At 39.2% G+C, this 21,245-nt stretch overlaps 3 protein-coding genes across 7 annotated transcripts; 2 read left to right on the forward strand and 1 right to left on the reverse strand.

Annotated features, from left to right (window-relative positions):
- Positions 1–18: 18 nt before the first annotated feature.
- LOC307137627 (chaperone Ric-8A) lies at positions 19–9,052 on the reverse strand. Its single transcript, XM_079835415.1, has 14 exons — positions 8,930–9,052; positions 8,718–8,808; positions 8,356–8,403; positions 8,091–8,108; positions 7,445–7,537; positions 5,364–5,983; positions 5,100–5,235; positions 4,491–4,679; positions 3,175–3,269; positions 2,935–3,085; positions 2,404–2,499; positions 2,140–2,284; positions 1,139–1,409; positions 19–987 (listed from the first exon to the last, which is right to left on the reverse strand). Exons 2-14 carry the CDS (start codon positions 8,805–8,807, stop codon positions 825–827), a joined length of 2,115 nt encoding a protein of 704 aa, XP_079691541.1. The 5' UTR covers position 8,808; positions 8,930–9,052; the 3' UTR covers positions 19–824.
- Positions 9,053–9,737: 685 nt separating this feature from the next.
- On the forward strand, positions 9,738–10,517 carry LOC307122626 (insulin; the record flags this gene model as incomplete). Its single annotated transcript, XM_079810735.1, has 2 exons — positions 9,738–9,897; positions 10,351–10,517. 2 exons carry the CDS (start codon positions 9,738–9,740, stop codon positions 10,515–10,517), a joined length of 327 nt encoding a protein of 108 aa, XP_079666861.1.
- Positions 10,518–11,467: 950 nt separating this feature from the next.
- Positions 11,468–21,219, forward strand: scaf1 (SR-related CTD-associated factor 1). 5 transcript variants are annotated; one of them, XM_079821645.1, is made up of 12 exons: positions 11,468–11,649; positions 12,016–12,108; positions 12,203–12,256; positions 12,471–12,593; positions 12,747–12,823; positions 13,960–14,060; positions 14,148–16,481; positions 16,578–17,837; positions 17,942–18,024; positions 18,360–18,659; positions 19,004–19,132; positions 19,225–21,219. In XM_079821645.1, the coding sequence occupies exons 3-12, from the start codon at positions 12,203–12,205 to the stop codon at positions 19,363–19,365; spliced, it is 4,602 nt and encodes a 1,533-aa protein (XP_079677771.1). In that variant the 5' UTR covers positions 11,468–11,649; positions 12,016–12,108; the 3' UTR covers positions 19,366–21,219. The 5 variants fall into 5 exon arrangements, with proteins under 5 accessions (XP_079677771.1, XP_079677768.1, XP_079677770.1 ...); XM_079821642.1 differs by having other exon boundaries at positions 14,148–17,837; XM_079821644.1 differs by lacking the exon at positions 12,016–12,108 and having other exon boundaries at positions 11,474–11,649.
- Positions 21,220–21,245: the final 26 nt, after the last annotated feature.

Raw genomic sequence — 21,245 nt, forward strand, 5'->3', positions numbered from 1 at the left:
ACTGCTTTGGATTTTTTATATATATATATTTAATTTAATTAATTCATATATTTTTGTTCCTAAAATACAAGCTGGTATTTTGCATTTTACATGGGTAGGAATGAGATGGGAAATACATTGGAAATCAAGCAGTACATCCAAACAACCTGCTCTAAATATTATAATTCGATTCAAAGTTGCCAGTGCTGACTAATCATTCTGTAAATGAAAACATTGCTCTGAGGATTTAAATAATGATATTCTTTTTATTCAGCGTTCTCGTGGCAGCATATAGAGCGTTAGATCCGGCCTCGGCGCTTCTCTTCAAGGTAAACATTCCACTCCTGATCGAGCACAAAAAAAAAAAAAAGAATCCGTAGAACTGCATTTCCTGTTGTTACCATGGTAACATAACCATGGCAACACCAGCAGCATTTTCCAGGAGTGTTTGTCTGTCTTTGGTGTGATGGCTGTCTCTCTTTGTCTCTTTCTTTCTCTCTTTCTTTCTCCTTTGCCTAACAGCTTTCTATTTTACGGTTTCTAGAGCATATCGTGACTCTCAAGAGTTATTACATAGAAATTATATTCTCTGCTATTTTGTGCACATTATAATATTTTTATAGTGAAATATTTTTGTTTCTCCCTTATTCTTCTCTTTACACATCATTCATCTCAATATAATTTTCTTTTACGTCCCTTGCTTACAACAACTGATTAAATGAACAAATAACTTATTTCCTTATTATTATAATAAGTTACTGGATTTTTAGTTGCACTATTTTATCTCTATATCAGTCGTTAGTATAAATTATCTTGCACCTGTCTCTCATTAATCATCAGCTCCATTACTGCTCTGTCTCACTGTCGTCTTCCTCCTCCTCCTCCTCCTCCTCCTCCTCCTCCTCTTCTTCTTCATCCTCCTCCTGCACGGCGCTGTGCCTCGTCTGGCCACAAAGCGGCGCCAGTTTGCCCTCCGTTGTCACTCCCACTGGTTGAATGATCCTGTCCCTGAACGGGTGTGGTAGAGGACACACATGATGGAGTAAAAAAACTGCATTTTAAGTGTGCTACATATTTGACCAATCCACTAAACAGTTTTGAAAAGAAAATCAGTGATGGTTTTATATGGTGGAATGAATCTCTCTTGACACACGCATACCGTGACAGCCTGTTGAACATATTTATGAGTTTGAGCGCCTCTGTCTCTTTCTCTTCTTCAGTCATCCCTTCCATTGGATCAGGCTGTTCCTCCTCCACCCGTCCCGTCACAGGGTTAATCCTGTCCTTGGCCTGTCTGTACTCCTCCGTGTCTGAGTCAGAGTCACTGGAGTACTGCGGTTGAGGAGAAGTGCCACGGCCATTCAAAAGACCCCGCGCCGCCAGCAGCCCTGCTGCATTACCATAACCAGTGTACTTCACAAACCTGCTCACTGAGAGAGAGAAACAGAATATCATACACACAGCAATCATTTAAATATAAGGTGTGCAGGGATGACAATATTTATGTAAGCAAAAAAAAGGAAATCGGGTTTGAAAAAAAAATTATATCCCAAAGTCAATGGGTCTAGGAGAGGCATAAATGTCTGTGGTTAACTCAAGCTCAAGATATTTTTTTAAAGTTGTGTTCATTTGTGAAGATTATCATGGCGAACAAAAAGTGTATCAAACTTTTGTTGCAATAATTCAAAAGCTAATGGAAAAAAACCCAATTGACTTTTTCTTGAGGGAACCATGTTTGCAGGCACGTCCTGATTGTTGATCCAGGAACATGTTGCACGTTCTGTGAGTTAGACACGTTCCTGGGTGAACGTATTTTGTTACTCCGGAAAAAAACACTCCTGTCAGAAAATATCCCCTAAACCTAACCCTCCTATAAGTTATCCCTAATTGGGGAAAGAAGATAGGTGATGTCGAAGCACCTAACCCTGTTTGTAAGCCTAAACTTGACATAAACTGTAAACATGCCCCTCAAATCTGATTGGTTGATTGGAATATTGATCAAGGATCTAACAAGGCCTAAATATGTCATCAGTGCAACAGCCATATTATAGCATGTTCATACCATGATACATGAATATGATAGTCATCCAGTACCATCGTATATGTCAAGTTAGTATATGTTAATGCACTTTACATGGTTCAGAAGGTGAATTTATGTACCATTTTCTTTACAGAGCACAAAAAGAAGCTCAGCTGCACAGTGTTTGATATCAGTGTCGACATGGGTCATTAGTCGCACTAGTCTGCTCCTCAGTGTGTTCCCCTGTTCAGGCCTCAGCTCAACGTCTCTCAGAGGAGGCAGGATCTGCTCAAAAATAGCACAGGATTAGGCTACTGGTACATAGCCATGAGAATAAGAAGTATATGTTGTGCCAACCTTAATGTGTCGTGTTTGCCAAAAGAATTTGGAGGTGAGTTTTGTACCTGCTGTCTGAGATAGTGCCTGGTTTCCCGGTGTGCTTTGCTGCTCTCCGTCAACAGGTTTAAGACTGGAGTCAACTTTTCCTTCGGCTTATAGCCCTGTATAATTCACATTTGAAGATGTAACCTTTATCATAAAATAAATTGTACGAATACAAAATGTTTTGTCTCCAGATAAACCAAAGGATAGTTCACTCAAAAATCAACATTCTGTCTTCATTAACATCCTCCTAGGTTCCTAACCAGTATGAAATTCTTTCGTCTATGGAACTCAAAAGGAGATATTTTAAAATATCTTCCTTTATATGTCCCAAAGAACAAAAAGTCATAGGTTTGGAACAACATGAGGGTGAGTAAATTATGGCCTAATTTGAATTTGTGGATGAGCTATCCCTTTAACATCGATATTTTGCATAATTTGGAAATGGAACCCCAGTCTATGCATTCACTGGGTGGGAACCCCTAACCTTGGCATTACAAGTGCCATGTTTTTGGTTACAGAAACTCTATACAGTTCAGAGTGCTCTTTCTCACTCTGTCCAGTCTCTTCTCCATAAAGAGCAGCAGAGTGTGGACACAGTCCATGTTGACTCCGCTGGACTCCTTTGAACCTTCGGATAGGCGACCGAATAGCAGAACATCCAGGCATTGCAGAGGGAGCGCTGAGAGCACATTTACTGTGTGTCTGTGAACATTCAGCATAAAAGAGTTATAGAGATCAATAGGATGAGAACTCTCAAGACTTCATCACATTGGTTCGATTCTCACGCTTACCCTTGCAGCTCCTCTTTTCTTTCCTCTCCCTCACAGTTCACGAGCAGACAGTGACGCAGGATTGCAGCTAGGTGACGATACGAAGCTGCAGTCTCCTGTGGCAGGAGAAGGAGAACCAAAATGTTGACAGTAAAGTAAATTCCTTAACAGATGGGCCATCCAGTTATGGTGTAGGCCTACATTTGAAAATTACCCTTATCGTATATGTCTTATTAGGTTGTAGAGAATGACTAAACTTTTTATCTTTTAAAATAAAAATCATATTAGTTTTTTTTCCGTACAATATCACAATTAAGTAAAAAGGGATAAAAAAAATAAATAAATTCAATTTTCAAATATATAGGCCTAAAGAAATCCTGTGTTCTTAACATCATCTTCCCTGTGGAGCTCCATAAATGACATGCAGAAATACATTTCTTTGTATTGGGGCCACAAATTAAGAATTTGTTCCCATGACTTATTAATTCATGACCATGTTGTGTTAATTTTGTGTGTTAATGTCAAGGATGTGGTACTAATTAATTCCCTCGTTTTAATCTAGTTAAATCATGGTCACAAATTAAGAATATCTTATTTTTATCTTGTTTTATCTTGTTTCTCACCCGTGTCAAAGTACAATGTACTTTACATTTTAAATTATATGGGAATTTACATCTTTTTAGGGGGTTGGAACACACAATGGCTGCATCCGAAATCATATACTCTCTTGAGTAGGTACTTATTTTGAATAATTACTTCATGACCGCTAAAAAAAGTATGTTCTATATAGTATGAATGTAATCTGGACGTACTACATTGCCATGTTGCCTTTATGACAATTGCGTCACATCACTGCCATTCACAAATCCTCTCCTGTGGCCTCATGGGATAGTAAAGTGTCAACAGTATGCACACTTCAGAAGTAGTACTTCACCAGAAGTAGTAGGTCATCTGGGTACTTTTTGTATACTCTTTTATGAGTGTTGTGAATTTGGACATACTTCTTTGATCAAATATTGTTTTTCGCCTACTATAAAGTAGGGAAGTATGCGATTTCGGATGCAGCCAATCAATGAGTATTAGCACTGGATTTGATGAATTATGCAAAATTTGGTGCTATTAGTTGGTTTGCCTCATTCCATCCTGTTTGATAAAATTACAGAAATCTGTATGTTCGATAAAATGTTATATAAAAATTAGAACTGCTGAATAAAACTGCTCAACTAACTCTCAATTCCAATGGCTTAGCTTTTTATGCAAATCTTGTTCATAATGAGTTCAAAAATTGGAATGACCCAGATTAGGGGCAAAGAAATACCAAAGAAAACAGAATTTACCTCGTCTACTTCCTGTCTGTGCACATTATAGGTAATGTTGAATAGGATCTTCAGAATCTCAAGGGCACGTTGAGACACCTCCTTACACACAGGGGGTGCTGTCAGGTCAGTCAGCACCTCATGCGTTTCACCCCAGCACACTTCTAAACACTGTTCCAGAGCTGCAGTCAGCATGGACACGCCGCGCTCCTGACAGGAAGAGAAGGCACAGAATGAGATTCTGAAATACCCACAGATATTATAAAGGCAGTTTGTGTTCTCGTAACACTTTATTTAATGTGGCATGTGACCCTTAGGGGGCCTACAGTGATACTGCAGGGGTCCAAGTATTGTTTTATTTCAAATGATAATAAAAAAAAATCTGTTAAACAAAAATATAAGTCACAAGTGATTAAATTATGTGAAAGTTGAACAAGTAGTTAGGAAAATTGCAGTTGTGATCCAAGAAATATACCAAAGCATTTTTCAATTTTCTACAAAATTTAACAGTGAGTCCCTGCTCCAGCTTTCTCTCCACAATTGGCCTGAAAAAATGTGAAGACTCCTGTTTTAATGGGTAACACCAATAATATCCATTCCATATTCCATATGCGCATGACTGAGTGTTACCTGGCGGAGCTCTATCCTAAGTTCAGGCCGTAAAGCGGTCAAGAGAAAGAGAAGCCGCAGTTCATAAAATTGACCACTTGAAGGTGATGAGGAATGTATACCCTCCTTCAGTCTCTCTGACAGGCCATGGAGAAACCTGATGAAGAAAACAAAGCACAAAAGAATGAATTAGACAGAGTGAGTTTTCGCTAACGATGTTGAATTATTTGATGGCACTGTTCATGGCAAATATTTCAAATGTAACATCTTAAATTTGAGCTATACTTCAGGGTGCTGGCTCTCTCTTGTGCTTTCGGGCTGTTGTAGATGACATTGCACAGAGCCTTTATTGCCTCTTTCCTCCAGATCTCTCCATCATCATGCCCCTCCTCCCCCTCCTCATCCTTTTCTCCTCTGGCATCTCTCTTTCCTCTCGTCAACACCCCACAGACCCCATCTTTACTTATGCTTTCTTCATGGTGGTCGTTTTGTGTTTCTCTGCCAATATTACAGTTAGATGTTATATTCACAGAGTTGAATTGCAAACCTCCTTCACTGACCGAAGACTCAGCACAGGCTGTGGAGGCACAGACTGCATCATCTGCCTCACTGTAACATGTTGGGCATTGGGTATCGCTGCCATTATTTTCTGTGCGTGTCTCTGTCTCATTCTCAGGAGTGATGTCACTGTGGGAGGAGACCCACTGTCCATCCTCTTCTTCAGGCCAGGTAGGAAGGGTGGAGATGCCCCCGAGTTGAGCGAGAGTTAGAATGGCATAGTCCGTGATCAAGGGTTCCAAGGCCTTCCGATCCCGTGTGATGATTCGCAGAGTTCGCAAACACACCCTCAAAACACCCGGCTGAAGCCGCATGCGAATAAACCAGATCAGAGCTGCAGCAAGCCTCTGGAGGAGAACGAAAGGTTGAAAGGTTGAAAGTTATTTAGTGTTGTATTGGATGGGAATTAAATAGTAAAATGTGACTTTTTAAAAAATAAACTTCAAACAGAATTAAAGGTACAAAAGCTAAACATTTTACTAAACGTTTTACTGTCCCTTATACATTAAAATATGTTTATTAAAATTGTAAATCAATAATGATTTAAAATATAATATATGTAAATACATTAATATGGCACTATTCATGTGTTTTTATAGTCCAGGTTTAAAACGCAGCACTCAATTTTATACAGAATTGCTCCATCTTTCTCTTCACCAAGAGGCCACTGGCCTGAAAAAGCTTGAAGACTCCTGCTTTATGGACAAGTTACAATTTTAATGTAAGGAACTGAAATTCCTATAACTGTAATTTTTAACTAGAAAAGATTAAGACAAACGTTTTGAAGAATGTTTTGTTAATTAGGCTTTGTTTGAAATTTTTAACAAAGTTGGAATGTCTTTGAGAAAACCTTTAAAAGCCTTTAAAGGTTTATAAATAGATGATAGAATGAAATAACAATTTATAGACAAAACAATAAAGATATTGTGTTTAATTACAATTTAATAAATTACTTAACTTCCTGTGAGGTGTGACCAGTTTGATTCGAATTCTAAATCAATTGAAAGGATGAAAATTCTTTAATTCTGAAAATAAACTGGAAGATATGGGGTGTGCCTCAGTAGTAGTCAGGGCACTGATCAGGGTGTCGGCCATTTCAATCAGCTCCCTAGCTTCATAGGTGGTGAACCAGTATATCGTGTACATGAATGTGGCCGACTCCCTGATCAGCCCTATGACTACTGAACTAGGGAGCTGATTGAGACGCACCTAGCGTCACAAAATCTTACCAGTGCACTGAAACGTTTGCTCCCTAAAAGGTCCCACAATGCACATTGAAAACCAGGGAACATCGATGCTCACTATGTTCCCTTAAGGGAAGTTCTAAAGTGTGAAACTTAAATCACATGAGCTAACTACTACACATAATGACAGATGTTTTTAATTAAAGATGAATTATATTTTAGCATAAACATACATTGCTTGACAGGTATAATGTAAAAACATAATCTAGCTAACATTTATAATTTATTTACAGCTGAAACGTTGCACGTTTTTGTAACAAGCAAAGTATTTATCATAATGTTTTTTAAATAACATTAAAAAAATTATGTCAGAAATAATTCAGTTCTGCTGTTGTTCATAAATTCCAGTAGTGATATCGTACAACAAGGACATTGTCATTTTGCCGGAAATAGAGCCATTAGAGTCCCACTGTGTAGTGAGCCCTTACTGTCCTTACCAGTGCTCGAATTCATGTACACCATATACTGATTCACGACCTAGGAGGCTAGGGAGCTGGATGTGATTCTGGGTTGTTCATTTACTTTTGGTCATATTGTATGAAAGAAGTTCAGTGCTTGACTCACCCTCCGCAGAACAAGATCTGGATCCTCATTCTCATCAGAGTCCAAATCAGAGTCAGAGTCTGGAACATACTCTCTCACTTTATTCCTACGGAACTGAGTGGAGAAGAACAAACACAAGAACATTTATAAGATACAAGAGAAAGTGAGGTTAAACAAGCAGAAAAGCTTTTTGCAATAATTGAGAGGTGACAGGGGAAGAATAAAATCAATGACTGCCCTTTAAGCTCAAGATTCAGATTTAAACACTGGCCTGCTTCTTAAGATATCAACCACAGAAGTTCATTGAAGACTAAAAAGCTTCGGGTAGAATCCAGAGGAGAGATTATAAACGCTTTATTTTGTGAGCACAGGCATGATGAACAGCACTAAATGGCTTTTGTGAATGTATGAGTACCAATAAATTATCTTTTTGACACATGGCACAATAATTGGTGCTCAGTAACAACAAAATAATGAGTTAACAGGCCCTTCCGACGCCGACTATCTGGGAGCCGGCATGTACAGGTGCCCCAGGGTGAGATAGACGGCGAGTATATTAGTTTCAGATTATCCACCTCTCTCATTTTTCTTTCCCACAGACATCTCACTCCCTTCTTTATTACAGCAAATACCTGCTCTTTTTCTGTACGTCATGTGAAAGATTTACCTCATCCAGCTGTCTTTGCTGTTCTCAGTTCATGCATACAGGAGAATGAGTAATGAGTATTGGGCAAAAAGAGAAAAATCATGATTAATAAGCATGTTTGTGAGTATCACATACACCGAAATAATGAGATGAGGGTAAAGTGAGGGATAAAGATAAGGGAAGGTGGATGAGTGAGGTTTACATTATTATCTTTGTTAATCCAGGCCATGTGTGTCCTCAGATTGAGGACAGACGGATAAACATTAGGATAGACTTTAGAATTTACCTTTCTTCTCTCCCTTTCTTCCACATCAAAAAAGAAACAGCGCGAGTACTGTGAATAACAAACGGATTATTAAAAGGTGAAATATAAGAGAGACAATAGAATTTAAAGGCTCTGCCAACGCTAGACACATTAAAACTTCCCCGCATCACAGAAACTGTAAAATGACTGGATAAGTAATGAGAAACACCCTTCAGGTTTACCCCAGTTCTGTTGTCATGGAAACTGCTAATATTCGAGTGTTGTAGAAGTAGTAGAAGAGTCTACAGTTTTTTTCCCTGACTAACACAGCGCTCATATTCAGCACAGAATTAATCTTATTATGTTTAATTACATTTCAGCATTTTGCTTGAAATTGTATTTACCTGAGCGTTGTAATCATCCAGATGTATTTGAACATTGTCCTGGTCGCCTCGTTTGATAAACTGAATTATCTTCTCCACGTCTACAGGCATTCTTAATAATAATAAACCAAAATATAACATAGGTAAAGATAATTTACATGAAGAGTATTTCTAAAAAGTACTGATACAATCTTATAAAATGTTTAGAGATACAATCATATGCCTGCACTTACCCTCTGTGGTTTTACAAGCACAGGTTTTGAAAATGAGCGATGAGTTTCCGTGCAAACAACACGTTTTAGTGTGTGTATGTATATGCCTGTCTTCATGAGTTCCTGTTTGTAATCTGACAGGCCTCAAATAGATTTAGCTTTGAGTTTTTCTAAACTAATCCCACCCATCCTCTCTCACTCACTCACAACACTGCTCATGAAAAAATATTTCTGCCTCCATGATTGTGCATTTGGCCCTGTCTATTGACAACGGTTTGCTGTTTTGTAATTTCTTTCTTTAATGTTAAAATATAATTTACTGCGAAAGTTATTCTCAGAACAGAAGCGCTAATTAACGAGAAAGCAATAAGGTCAGACAATAGGAACAAAAAAGCTTGAGCAGCTATGCTGCCATTCAACACTGAGGAAAAACAGGGTTGGAGAGAGAGAAAAAGAGAGAAGGATGAAAGCATAGCCTACAGGTTTATATAAAGCTTAATAGGGGTAATTAAACAAAGTGGGGGTCAGAAAGAGAAAGGTTGGGATGACTATAGGGCAAGCTGATAGGGGTAATTATTTGTACTGATTGAAGGTGATTAATTGAGCTAGTTGTTCAGATTCAGCTCACTGATGGACCCTCATGAAAAGCAGGGTAGGCTACATTAGAACAGAGTCAGGACAAAAACCGAGAGAAAGAGAGAAAATAACACCAGTAGGCTACTGGCGGGCTGGGAAAACACATCCACTCTTGACAGGACACAATCAACCTAGCCAGACAGTTAGAGTTGATTTTTTTTTTCGTGATCTGTTAAGTTTCCTCAGAAGGAGAATGCACATTGCACAGATCTGGATTGCTCCTGATGTCGCTGTGTGTGTGGGCTCTCTGGTGACCCATAGTGGTGCGCTCGGGAATCGAAAGCTGCTGCTTGTCTGTGGTGAAAAGGGTCTCTTCTACCAGCCTGGCAGGCGTGTCAGAGAACACAAGTTCCGTAAGTATCACCGTGGGGACCTAAATTGAGGTCCTCATGAGAAAACACAATTATAAATCATACAAAATTCGTATTTAGGTTTTTAAATACGTTTTTATTTTAAATATAAAAACGCAGAAAGTTTTGTGTGATGGGTTAGTGAAGTTTAGGTTAGTGTATGGGATAGAATAGGCTACAGTTTGTACAAAAAACATTACGTCTATGATAGACCCACAGAGATAATAGGAAACCGGTGTGTGTGTGTGTGTGTGTGTGTGTGTGTGTGTGTGTGTGTGTGTGTGTGTGTGTGTGTGATAAATTCAGGCAACTGTAGCAGAATAGGCTAGCCATACTTATTGGAAATTCATTCAGGTCACTTTAGTCTGTATGTGTTGTGTAGAAAACGATTTGATTAATTTAGTTAATTTATACAGGCTGCTTATGAATCCTTTGTAACTGTCTGTCTTTCGACAGGCATCATGTTGAGGAACAGCGCCCCCTTCCTGCGGCAGACTACAGTGGCTGCTCAGAGTGGAGAGAGAGGCACTGCCAGAAGCAGTGTTGCAAAAAGAGACATTGTAGAGCAGTGCTGCCATTTCTACTGTGACTATTATGACCTGGAGAATTACTGTAACACATAGAGAATCCGATGCATATACACTTCACCTAAGTAATGACTGTTTGTTTTGTTTTTTTGTTTTTTGCATTATTTGTTTGGGATATGGTTTGGATGGTGTGCAGCAGTGATTGATTACTTGAAATGCTACACAAAAGGCAATGCAAATATTAAAAATCTAAATGTTTTTGTTGTTGTTGACTCAAATAGCACAATACTACACAATACAAATTATCCAGACAGTTAATTATGTTAAATTAAAATATTAATTATTGCATTCTTTTAGCATAAAATATAAAATCATGGCAATATCAACACCAAGGTAATGGGTTTGATTCCCTGAAATGGCATGAACTGATAAAAATGTAACGTGATTCGCTTCAAATGAAAGCATGTGCCAAAGGCATAAAAAAGTAAAAGTATTATTGAAAAGTCTGGTCCTAGCTGGGACAATGATAAAACAATACAAATTGTGTCAAAAAGGTTTTTGAAGAGTAGGCTGTATAAAAAATAAAAAATAATATTTATTTATATTTAAATAATATTTAATAATATTTATATAAATAATAATAAAATGTTTCTTAGGCCTAGTTTTAATGTGAATGTTTTGAACTTATTAGTATGTGGCACAAAACTAAATTTAAATTTCCAGACCATTTTAAAGACCCATTTTCAATCAGTAATATAATTATTCTAAATAATTAAACTATATTGTACTTACTAAACATTAGCCTTCTATTTCATAATCACTTGAGTATCTGTTTTAAACAATCATAATCATCAGACCAACAATGTTCATGAATCATGACATATGAACATAATGTTAATGCACTAATAATCAGTTGACCCCTAATTAATGTATAGATTTTCTATGTTCTAGAATATTTCGCGTTCATTACAAAAATTGCTATTCGCCAATTTGCGTCGTAATAGCCTTTGAAGAAAAAACATCATTTCCCATAAGCCCATGCCGGCAGTTTCACAGAAGTGGAAGCAAAATGGCGGAGTCGGATGGGATGGGCCTTTTATTGTGCTCCTAAAAGAAAAATGTTTCGTGCCTCTACGTTTCGTTTTAAAGTTAACAAAAACACTGTGGATGGTTTCAGAGGGTTTTTAGCTTTGTGATTCACCAGCCGGCCCATCTCTGCACTATGAAGGTAAACGGTTCTTATAGCTTGTCTAACTTAGCCAGCCAGCTAACCCCTGTGGACGACAATTTGTAGCCAATAAATTATTGCAGCTAGGGCGAAAATGTTGCTTAAAATGAAGGCTTGATAAGAAAGTTAGCTAGTAATACTAAATGTATGCAACATGAATATTGGCGGTCTTCTCATGACAGTTAACAGGTGAGGACATTGGTGGGCAAACACTGCAGTGGACCTCACGTAACGTTACTTGATAGCATCGTCTGTAGCATCATCTTAAATCATATTCATCCACTGTACACGATCACTGCTGTCACTGGGTCAAGAATTGAAGCCACAATGTTGAATGTCAATACAGATCTTGCTTTCTCGTCACAGATCTTGCTTTTTCGTCAATTTACACGAGTGATCAAGTTCCCCTTCTAGGTAAAGACAGATTAAATGCAGAAGTAGTTATATCACATCACTCAGGTATGATTATCATAACGGCTGCAGCTTTATGATTGCTCAGAGCTGAGGTTTCAGATCTAGGTTATTCATAACAATAGCGTTGTGTGTTGTCTAGATGGGAACAGATGGACAGGCTGAAAAGGATGGAGAAGAAGTAGTACCAGGCAAGGTACGTGTCATATAAAGCATTATGAAACTTTACTTGTTGAAGCAGGTTGGACAGTCCCTGTGATCATATATATATATATATATATATATATATATATATATATATATATATATATATATATATATATATATATATATATATATATATATATAATACTGTAGATAGTGAGATTAAGATTAACACACAGAATGTCTTCAGTCTCATCTTCTTGTAGTCACAGGCTGAACAATGTCCAGATGAAGAGGAGGAAGTGAAGTCTAAAGCAGAAAGAAGAACAGTTGGCATTAGATGTTTCCAGGGAAACAGAGAAACCTCAGAGGATGAGCCTAGTGAATTGGTAAAGTAAAATAATTTATGCTATTTGCATAATTGTAAGTTATTATGTTTCTATGCTCTAGTTACATACGTTATCTGTGTGTAATTTACCCATTTTGAAACTAGTGACCTGAGTTGACCTTGTAATGGTTTAATTTGTCTTACACTCTTGTAGGGGGCTGCTGTTGTTACTTCCTCTGAGCCTGTATTTCTTGTGCCTCAGCTCAGCTCACAACCTCAGTACCTAGACTGGTAAGTGCTTAATTAAGCACACAAAATTCAAAATTGAGCTTGATTGTAGCTATTTATTGCCCTACCCAAATTAGACATTATTTGCTATTTAAAGTCCCCTTGTAGTTAATAATTGCATCCCTTAAAACTTATCTTTGATCACCAAAATGATTTCCTGTGAAAATGTTTTTATTAATGCCATAAAATAGCTTGAATGTAATTCTACACCCTTGCTTCTTTTAGTATGCAGATTATTAGTATATGCAGTGAGCACCACTTGCAGAGATCCACTTGCTCAATTTTACTGTAGTAAACGTTGCAAAATGGCAAATGGAAATATTGGTTTAATTCAGCCATATATGTTTGAACCAGGCACTGATTCAGAAGAAGATGATGAAGAGTGAATTATACAGACTCGTATTTTTATTCTGGTGTCACCATTGTCCTTTGCATTGGGTACCAGCACCAAGTCCAAGCCTATTAATTTCCACCCCAATGTAATACCAAATTTAGCATTTTAATTAACAGTACATTTTTTGTTAACCTTTTACCGTATGTGTTGTACCATATGGCACAACAATTTTTACCATTAAAGCTGTTTATTTCACATCTCTATTTAATTTATTGCATTTATTTGTGCTATTGTTTGCAAATTGTTTATTTGATCTAATTGTGCTATTGACTTTTCACTTGTGATTTTTTATTTAAAAAAATAAAATGTTGCATTGAAGAAAAGTAGATTTTTTTTATATATGGTGTTAATTATAGTTCTTAGAAAGAAAATTGGAATCAGCAAAAATCAGATATCGCAGGTCACGTTTGCAAAAAAATTGGCCAAGAAAATTGCATTTTTCAATATTTTTTGAAAAATGTCTATCCCTAGTTTTGTGCCTCTCAAGTCTCCTCAAATTACATTATAGCTGTTAAAGCTATTGTTGCAAAATTACAAACCATTATAAAAGTTATTAAACATGTAAACATTTTTTTTTATCTAAATTTTTCGTAATCGTAATGTTTAAAAAATATTTGCTTTGACACTTTAACATTAACACTTGTTGTCGGGGCCTGTTTTGTATTAAACAATGTATTTCAAAAACTATAAATCTTCTTGTATGAAGGAAATTATTATATAATAGTTTTGTTTTCTTCTCCTTCAGTGACTTTGATGTGGAGCTAACAGCAGAGGTGAAAGTAGAGGACGGCGCATCTCTTGCTTTGTTGACATCTGTTACCCCAAACCTTGGTTACCAGAAACCAGGTAGGTTCAAGTCCGTACTTTGTTTATGATAATGTAAATAGTACTGTAATGTGTGATCAAACTAATTAAATTTTCTGTCTTCTATAGGATCTTTCTTGAAAGGACTCTATCCAGCATCTTTAAGGAAAAAGAGATTCCCTATAGTCAGTTCTTTGCCTTCAGGCTCTTTTCCTGGATGCTGCTCAAGTGTAATTCAAGCCTCGGGACAGATGCAACTGCCCTGTTCCTTCAAAAACTCTGAGAGGGTCATAGAGATGGCCAAAAGCCCTCTCCCCTCATCACCTTCCAACTCACCATCATCTCCTTCATCTGCTCCCTCTTCCCCCTCCTCCTCCCCTTCATCGTCATCTCCTGGTGGAATGGGTACAAGCTACCATGAGGACGAAGACAGAGGCCATGCTGGCGACAGCAGAGCCAGCAAAGGAACTGGAGACTTTGTGTCATCCACTTCGTCCTCTTTGGTGCCATCATCAATGCCACCTTCTAATCCTTCACTCCATCCATCTTCCTCATTCACACATCCATACAATGATGGACAGAGGGAGAGTTTAGAAAATGACATATATGACCCCTTTCACCCAACAGAGGGCGAGGGTGAGAGAGACCGGGCGTCCACTGAAGATGAGGAGGAAGAGGTTGATAAGTATGATCCATTTGAACCGACAGGTTCTCCAGCCTCTGAAACAGAGGAGGAGAAAATATGTGTGGATGAGGGGAATGAGGGAGTAAGCAGCATTAATAGCGAAGAGAATGTTGTAAAAACTGAAAGAGCATTGGAAATGGGGGGGCCTGCTGGCACAGAGGGGGGGCCTCCAGATTCAACTGAAATTGACGCTCCATCTTCAATGTTCAATAATGTACCTTTAGAACTCAACAGCAAGCGATCCATCAAAGACAGAATGAGGGAACAGGGAAAAAATCAAAGAGAACGGGGTACAGACTCTGAGCACTCTGAGATAGAAGAAGGAGAGATAGTCGGGGCCAGTGAAAGAGGAAGAGAACGAGTGATTGAGAGGAGGAGAGAGGTGTTGCTTCCATCCTCAAGCAGTCCCTCTTACCTTCAAGGGAGTGTCCCAAAACAAGAGAGGATCTTACGGGTCTTAGAAGGTGATGGGTTTGTGTCTGTCCGAGCTGATGAAGAATGGGAGAGGGAACCAGTGGCTTCTGTGGGTGTTGGAGATCTGAGACGAAAACTGACGAGTAGGCGAAAAGAAAGATTCAGATCATGCCCTTCTTCTGCATCCATATCACCTCCGCCTGCCCCTGTTTTGCCTTTGCCCTCTCCTACCTTTCCCAATTCTCCACCTCTATCCACTGATAAAGGGAGGAGTCGTAAATCCTCCAAGAGTTCAAAGGACAGGGATAGACGCAAGCGGAAAGAGGGAAGAGGAGAAAAGGAAAAGAGGAAAAAAAGGAAAGAGGGCAAAGAGTCAGGTGAAGAGAAAAGTGAAAGCAAAGAGAGAGACCATGAAAAGAGAAGTGAAAAAGAGAACAAAGGCAAAGATAGGGAGAGAGGGAGAAGTAGCCAAAGCGATAGTCGCAAGAGAAAAAAGAGTCGCAGGAGTACTCCAGAACATTCTTCCCACTCCCACTCCCAGAATGCCTCCCGACACACACACAGTCGCAGATCTTGGTCCAACCACTCTGAGGACCACCACAAAGATAAAGACAGAGAAAAAGAAAGGGAGAGAGAGCGAGAAAGGAACCATGAAAGAGACAGGGATAGGGACCGGTGGCGAGATAACAGGGATCGAGAGCGAGACAGAGACTCCAGAAGAAGAGATGGGCGAAGGAGAGATCGGGATGAGGATAACAGGAGGTCAAGCAGCAGAGAGAGAGGCAGTACACAGAGGAGCAGAGGAAGCAGTGACAGGAGAGACAAAGAGAAAGAAATTATTAGAGATCGAGACAGGGATAGGAGAAGAGATAGCAGGCCTGTTGTACCCCCGTCAATTCAGGATCTCAATGGCTCTGATCTTTTTGCAATCAAACGTACCATCACCGTTACCACCACTACAACGACCACCACACTCCCAACTTCGCCGCCCTGTAGCCAACGGCGCTCCCACAGCCGATCTGAGAGCTCTGACAAGCATCATAAGAGGAAGAAGAAACGAAGGAGACGATCAGATGATGAGGAAAGAAAGGACGAGGAGCACAGGAGCAGGTCCCGACCTACCTCACTAACGCCGCCTCATTATCATGGATATGAATCAGACCATCTCTCTGACCGTCCTGAGGTAGACATGCTCTCTTTGGATGGGGAAGCACTGGATTCAGACTACCCTTCACTAGAGGACTCACCACTACTTCCTCCTCCTCCTCCTGAACCCCGTCTACCCAGTCCCAAGATTAAATCTGGAGCTCCCAAAATGAGCCGACATCATCTGAAGAAGAAATCCAGACCTGGCAAGACAGTTGGTCAGTCTGAATCCACCTCCTCTTCTTCTCATAGACCAAAAGCCAAAAGTAAAAACCTATTGTCATCTCTCTCACCACCTCTTTCTGCATCCTCAGGCAACACCACCTCCCTTCAGGCCACAACATTCTCATCGCCTACTAAACGAGGACGGAAAACTGGTAAGGAAAAAATAGGGAAGAAGGATGCCGGGCGTTCTGGCAGGTCCAAAAAGCTCAGTGGCAGTAGCAGAAAGGGTAAGCTCCAGTCTAAAGTGTCTGTCTTGGTTCGTGAGGGTGTTAGCAGCACCACTGGGAACTCTGGAAAGTTGGGCCTTGACCTTCTTGGACCTGGTGGTGTTGTAAGTGGAGCTTCAGGGCCATCAGTTGTTGGAGGGTCTATTGCTGTTGTGTTCCGCCGTGACAATGAGAGCCGGTCACCGTTTCTTAAGCCCTGCTCAGAGACACTGGCTCTTCCAGGTAGAGGCAAAGACCCAAGCAAAACTGGTAAGCAACGCCACATCCTTGGGCCTCCGTCATCAACAAATCCGAGTGGACTGAAGTCCAAGAAAGCCAAGCCAAGCTCTGCTACATCCACATCCTCATCTGCCTCTTCCCCTACTTCCTCATTGGCAGCAAAACGTAGAAGGAGGCCTGGAAAGAAGCCCAGAGAGAAAGGGCTAACTGTGGATGGAAGTGATTCTAAAGGTGCTAATAGTAATTGTAGCACAGTTGGTGGTGGTTGGGCAGGGGTATCAACAGAAATGAAGCCATTGGTTGGGGTTGGATCCAAGCCATCTAGTCCTCCTTCAGCTCTTCCTGGTCCCACTCCTTCATCCTCTTCATCATCCTCCACTTCCTCATCAGCAAGTATCCTTCCTCCATCCTCCTCACCACCGCACACATCCCCGTTGTCTTTGCCTCCATCTCGAGATACTAGGGAGTCATCCCCAGACTCTCAAACTGTTGATAGTAGCTGCAAGACACCAGAGCCTTCATTCCTTTTGGAGGAGGGCCCTGGTCAGTCCAAAGCCTCATCTCTCACACCTTCAAAGTCCCCTGCCAGCCCTCCCAGTCTGCTATCATCACAGATCAGGGGCGATACCATATCCCAGTCCACTTCCAGTGCTAAACCTCACCTGTCAGAAGATCAGAAGGCATCATCACCACCATGCTCTACTTCAGCAGCTTCGGTGTCGGCCTCCATCTCTCATTCCAATGCTCCTCTGGCAAATGACCCTTCTTCTTCCTCCTCCTCTTCTTCAGTGTCCTCTTCTTCAGTAAACAAGGCACCACCACCTCCGCCCCCACCCCCATCAGCTCCTTTACCCTGGAGTCTACAAACTGGAGTGGACTGCACTGCTGGAGGTGTTTTAGCATGTGAGTGTTTAATGCATGATTTTTAAGAAATTCCCTGTTGACATGCATTTTTAATTTTCGTGTGATTAGAAGTTATAACGTCCTACTGTTAAATCCCTCTTCAGTGACGGCTCTCCTCTTCAAAATGGAGGAGGCCAATATAGCCAACAGAGCCAAAGCACAAGAGTTCATCCAGGCCACAAGTCAGGTAAAATCTATGATATTATAACAGAGCACTACACTTTTCTTTCCATTAACTTCCAGTAGATTGTGCATTTTTACAGTTTGAATTCATAATTATTTCTATGTTTTTTTGTGTGTCCACAGAAACTTAGCATGTTCAAAATCTAAAGTCACCTGGCCTTTATTACTGTACATAATGTTGTTATGTGGGTTTTTCCTTCTGAATGTACAATGTTCTGCCATATTCCTTAAATCTAGTTAATTGGTTGTTTCACTCACCATTCATTGTGAAGTTAAATTAATTGCCTAACTTTAAATTGATAGTGTAATAAAATTGTATTTTTCTTTCATTTTACACAGATTCTCTCTCAGGCCAATCAGAACCAGTCACAACCACACCCTCCTTCATCATCCTCATCTATATCATCACAGGTTCCTCCACCTCCATCACATGCCCCACCTTCAGGACCCACTCCTGCACAGTTTATTCTTCACAGCTCTGTTCCATTGGTTGGCAGCACCAAAACTCCTCCTTCACACTTGCACCCTGGACTCTCAATGGGAGGAGGCTGTGCTCAGACGCCGCCACCTCCATTGCCAGCGGGAATGACAGGTGGCAGTGATATGGGCTGGGACAATGAAAGTAAAGACCCTGACAAGGTATCAACAATTTCCTATAATTAGGGTGGCACAATTAATTCAGAGACTTAAAGAGAAGTAAAGTGATTTAACAGTATGAGTGAATGCAAAGATAAGGTTTTATTAATTAAAGACAATAGATATCGTTTGATAATTTATCATTTTCCTGCTTCCCGTTTCAGTGATTTAATGTATTTTTTGTATTATTTCTCTTGAAATCAGAGCAGCAATATGAGAAGTTAAATGTTTATCATGCCGCAATTCAAATTATAATTGCAGTATGGCTTTATTTGGCCAAGTCTTATCCTATTTATAACAATCCCTATCTTTAACTATTTCATTCTAAATCACTTACTTTTGCTTAGTATCTGAAGAAGCTGCACACCCAGGAGAGGGCAGTAGAGGAAGTCAAATTGGCCATCAAGCCATACTACCAGCGCAAAGACATCAACAAAGACGATTACAAGGATATCTTAAGGAAAGCTGTGCACAAGGTAAATATAGCTTCAAGATAGCCCATAACGTGCTTCTAATAAATATCCAGAAAGAGTTTATCAGTATGACTAAATCTGTCTTTACCTCACAGATTTGTCACAGCCGAACAGGTGAGATCAACCCTGTAAAAGTGAATAACCTGGTCAAGCTTTATGTCCAGAGATACAAGTATTTTAGAAAGCACGGCCGCAAGATGGACGAGGAAGAAAAAGAGGACAGGGAGTCTGCCTGAATGCATTCCTCAACATGATTGGACAAAGACCAATCTCTTTCTCTCCATCTGGTCAAACAAGTTTGCAAAATCTCCTCCCCTGCACGTGTTTGGGCCCACCATGGCTATTGAGTGACAGTCGTTTGTTATATTGTTCTGTTCCCCTTATGTGTTGACATCATGTAAACTTGAGTACTCCACCTTCCTTCCCGTCTCTCTTTCTTGTCTTGCTATAAATATGTATGAATATAGAAATGTGGTAAGATATAAAGTATACTTAGAGTTCTAAAGTATACACTCAAAGAGGGAGAGATAAAGATGGCGTGGAAACACTCTCTTAACACACAATATTCAACCTGTACATACTTTAAGTACACTACATAGGTGTTCTTTCTTCCTCTCTCCCTTTCTGAGAAGTGCACATTTTAAATAGTCAGCTAGCTTACACATTCATTACTATTGAGGTTTTGGGTGGGAAAGAATGAATTGCAGAATTGAGTAAAGAATGTTACTTTTATCCCTTTGGATTTTCTTTACTGCTAGGATTGAGCGCAACCTGTTTTTTTCCCCCACTGTGTCAATGAGCATTCATTTGTAGAGGTGCTACTTAAGACACGTGACACTCTTTCAAGTTTTGAGATAGCTCTGGAATGGAGGATATGTACCATCCCTCATAGAATGGTGAATGTGTATATACTATATACAGTAGATGGAACAGAATGATGTTTGTTTTCGTTTTGTTTGTTTTTTATATATATACTTCAATTACAGACGATTGAAATTGAAACGTATTCTGACAAAATGGCATCACTTAGCTAGAGAATTTATTTTCCCCAGTCAAAGTTTCACATAATTTAATTGAGTTGACAGAAGACAGTCGTTGGAAGAGGTACTACAGTGTGTATATGAGTGGTTGAGATAAATGCATGTGTTTTGGATTTTATTTGTACTGAAGAAACCTGTAGTGATTTTGAAGGTCACATGAGCGATAAACTTGTGCCCTTACTTCCAAATGAAGACGTCTTGCTCTTTTTTTTTTTTTACTCAAACCATCAATTTAAAATCTCTTCCATTTCTTTGACGTCATGAGTGTCTTGTCTATTTCCTCCAATTTTAGGTATACTTATAGGTATACTCTTATGTCAGATGCCTTAAAAAAAACTACTTTAAGTTATAAACTAAAACCTTATGTAGTACAGACATAACAGTTTCCACCATTATTCATTACAAATGTGCATGTTTAAAACATTTGTAGTGTAACATTAGACTACCTCAAATCCATTTCTCAATTGTTGTTAGTGTAGTTAGTTCTTTGTGATTCATTATCCCTAATCACTATCACAATGACAGTTAATGGTCTGAAATATGTATAGCTTGAGGGTAAAAAGTTCCTTCAACTGAGGATGACAAAACAAGGACTTAAAGATTCAATTGAGGTTAGTTAGACAATAACGTCCTTACTGCCAAATTTGATAGATTTTGTGCATTCATCACTGGATACTGTGAATATTTAGAAACTAGTTTTATTTCACATTTTTTATTTAAAAAAGTAAGACTGCAGAACATGTTTCCATGTAGTTTAATGTTACAGGTTTCAGCTAGAACTTCATCGTAAGTACCTAGTTCATTATATTACATTGTTGCATGTTCTGCAAAGTGCTGTTCTTCTCTTTTTATGAACAAAGCAGTTTTATTTTACATTGTACAGGTAATTTTGTAATTCTCTATCTCGCATTGTTTTTCTTTTTGATTAAGAACTGCAGTATGTAAAACGTTAACTCATTGCCTAATATTAAAGTACAGAGAGCATAGTGTAAATGCAGTAATAAAGTGCTATTACTAATTGACTTTTTTTGCATATTAAAAACGATGTGTAATAGATGTATATTCCATTATTTACT

This window comes from Gobio gobio (assembly GCF_949357685.1).
Source record: "Gobio gobio genome assembly, chromosome: 1".
NCBI classification, from domain to species: domain Eukaryota; kingdom Metazoa; phylum Chordata; class Actinopteri; order Cypriniformes; family Gobionidae; genus Gobio; species Gobio gobio.

Coding starts and splice junctions, on each gene's coding strand:
- LOC307137627 (XM_079835415.1), bottom strand. CDS start 8,807: ATGCCTGTAGACGTGGAGAAGATAATTCAGTTTATCAAACGAGGCGAC. Junction 3,270..4,490: donor ACAGACAGGAAGTAGACGAG/GTAAATTCTGTT, acceptor CTCCTGCCACAG/GAGACTGCAGCTTCGTATCG. Junction 2,500..2,934: donor TGGAGAAGAGACTGGACAGA/GTGAGAAAGAGC, acceptor TGAATTATACAG/GGCTATAAGCCGAAGGAAAA.
- scaf1 (XM_079821641.1), top strand. Junction 14,061..14,147: donor CCTTGGTTACCAGAAACCAG/GTAGGTTCAAGT, acceptor TGTCTTCTATAG/GATCTTTCTTGAAAGGACTC. Junction 18,660..19,003: donor AAAGTAAAGACCCTGACAAG/GTATCAACAATT, acceptor ACTTTTGCTTAG/TATCTGAAGAAGCTGCACAC.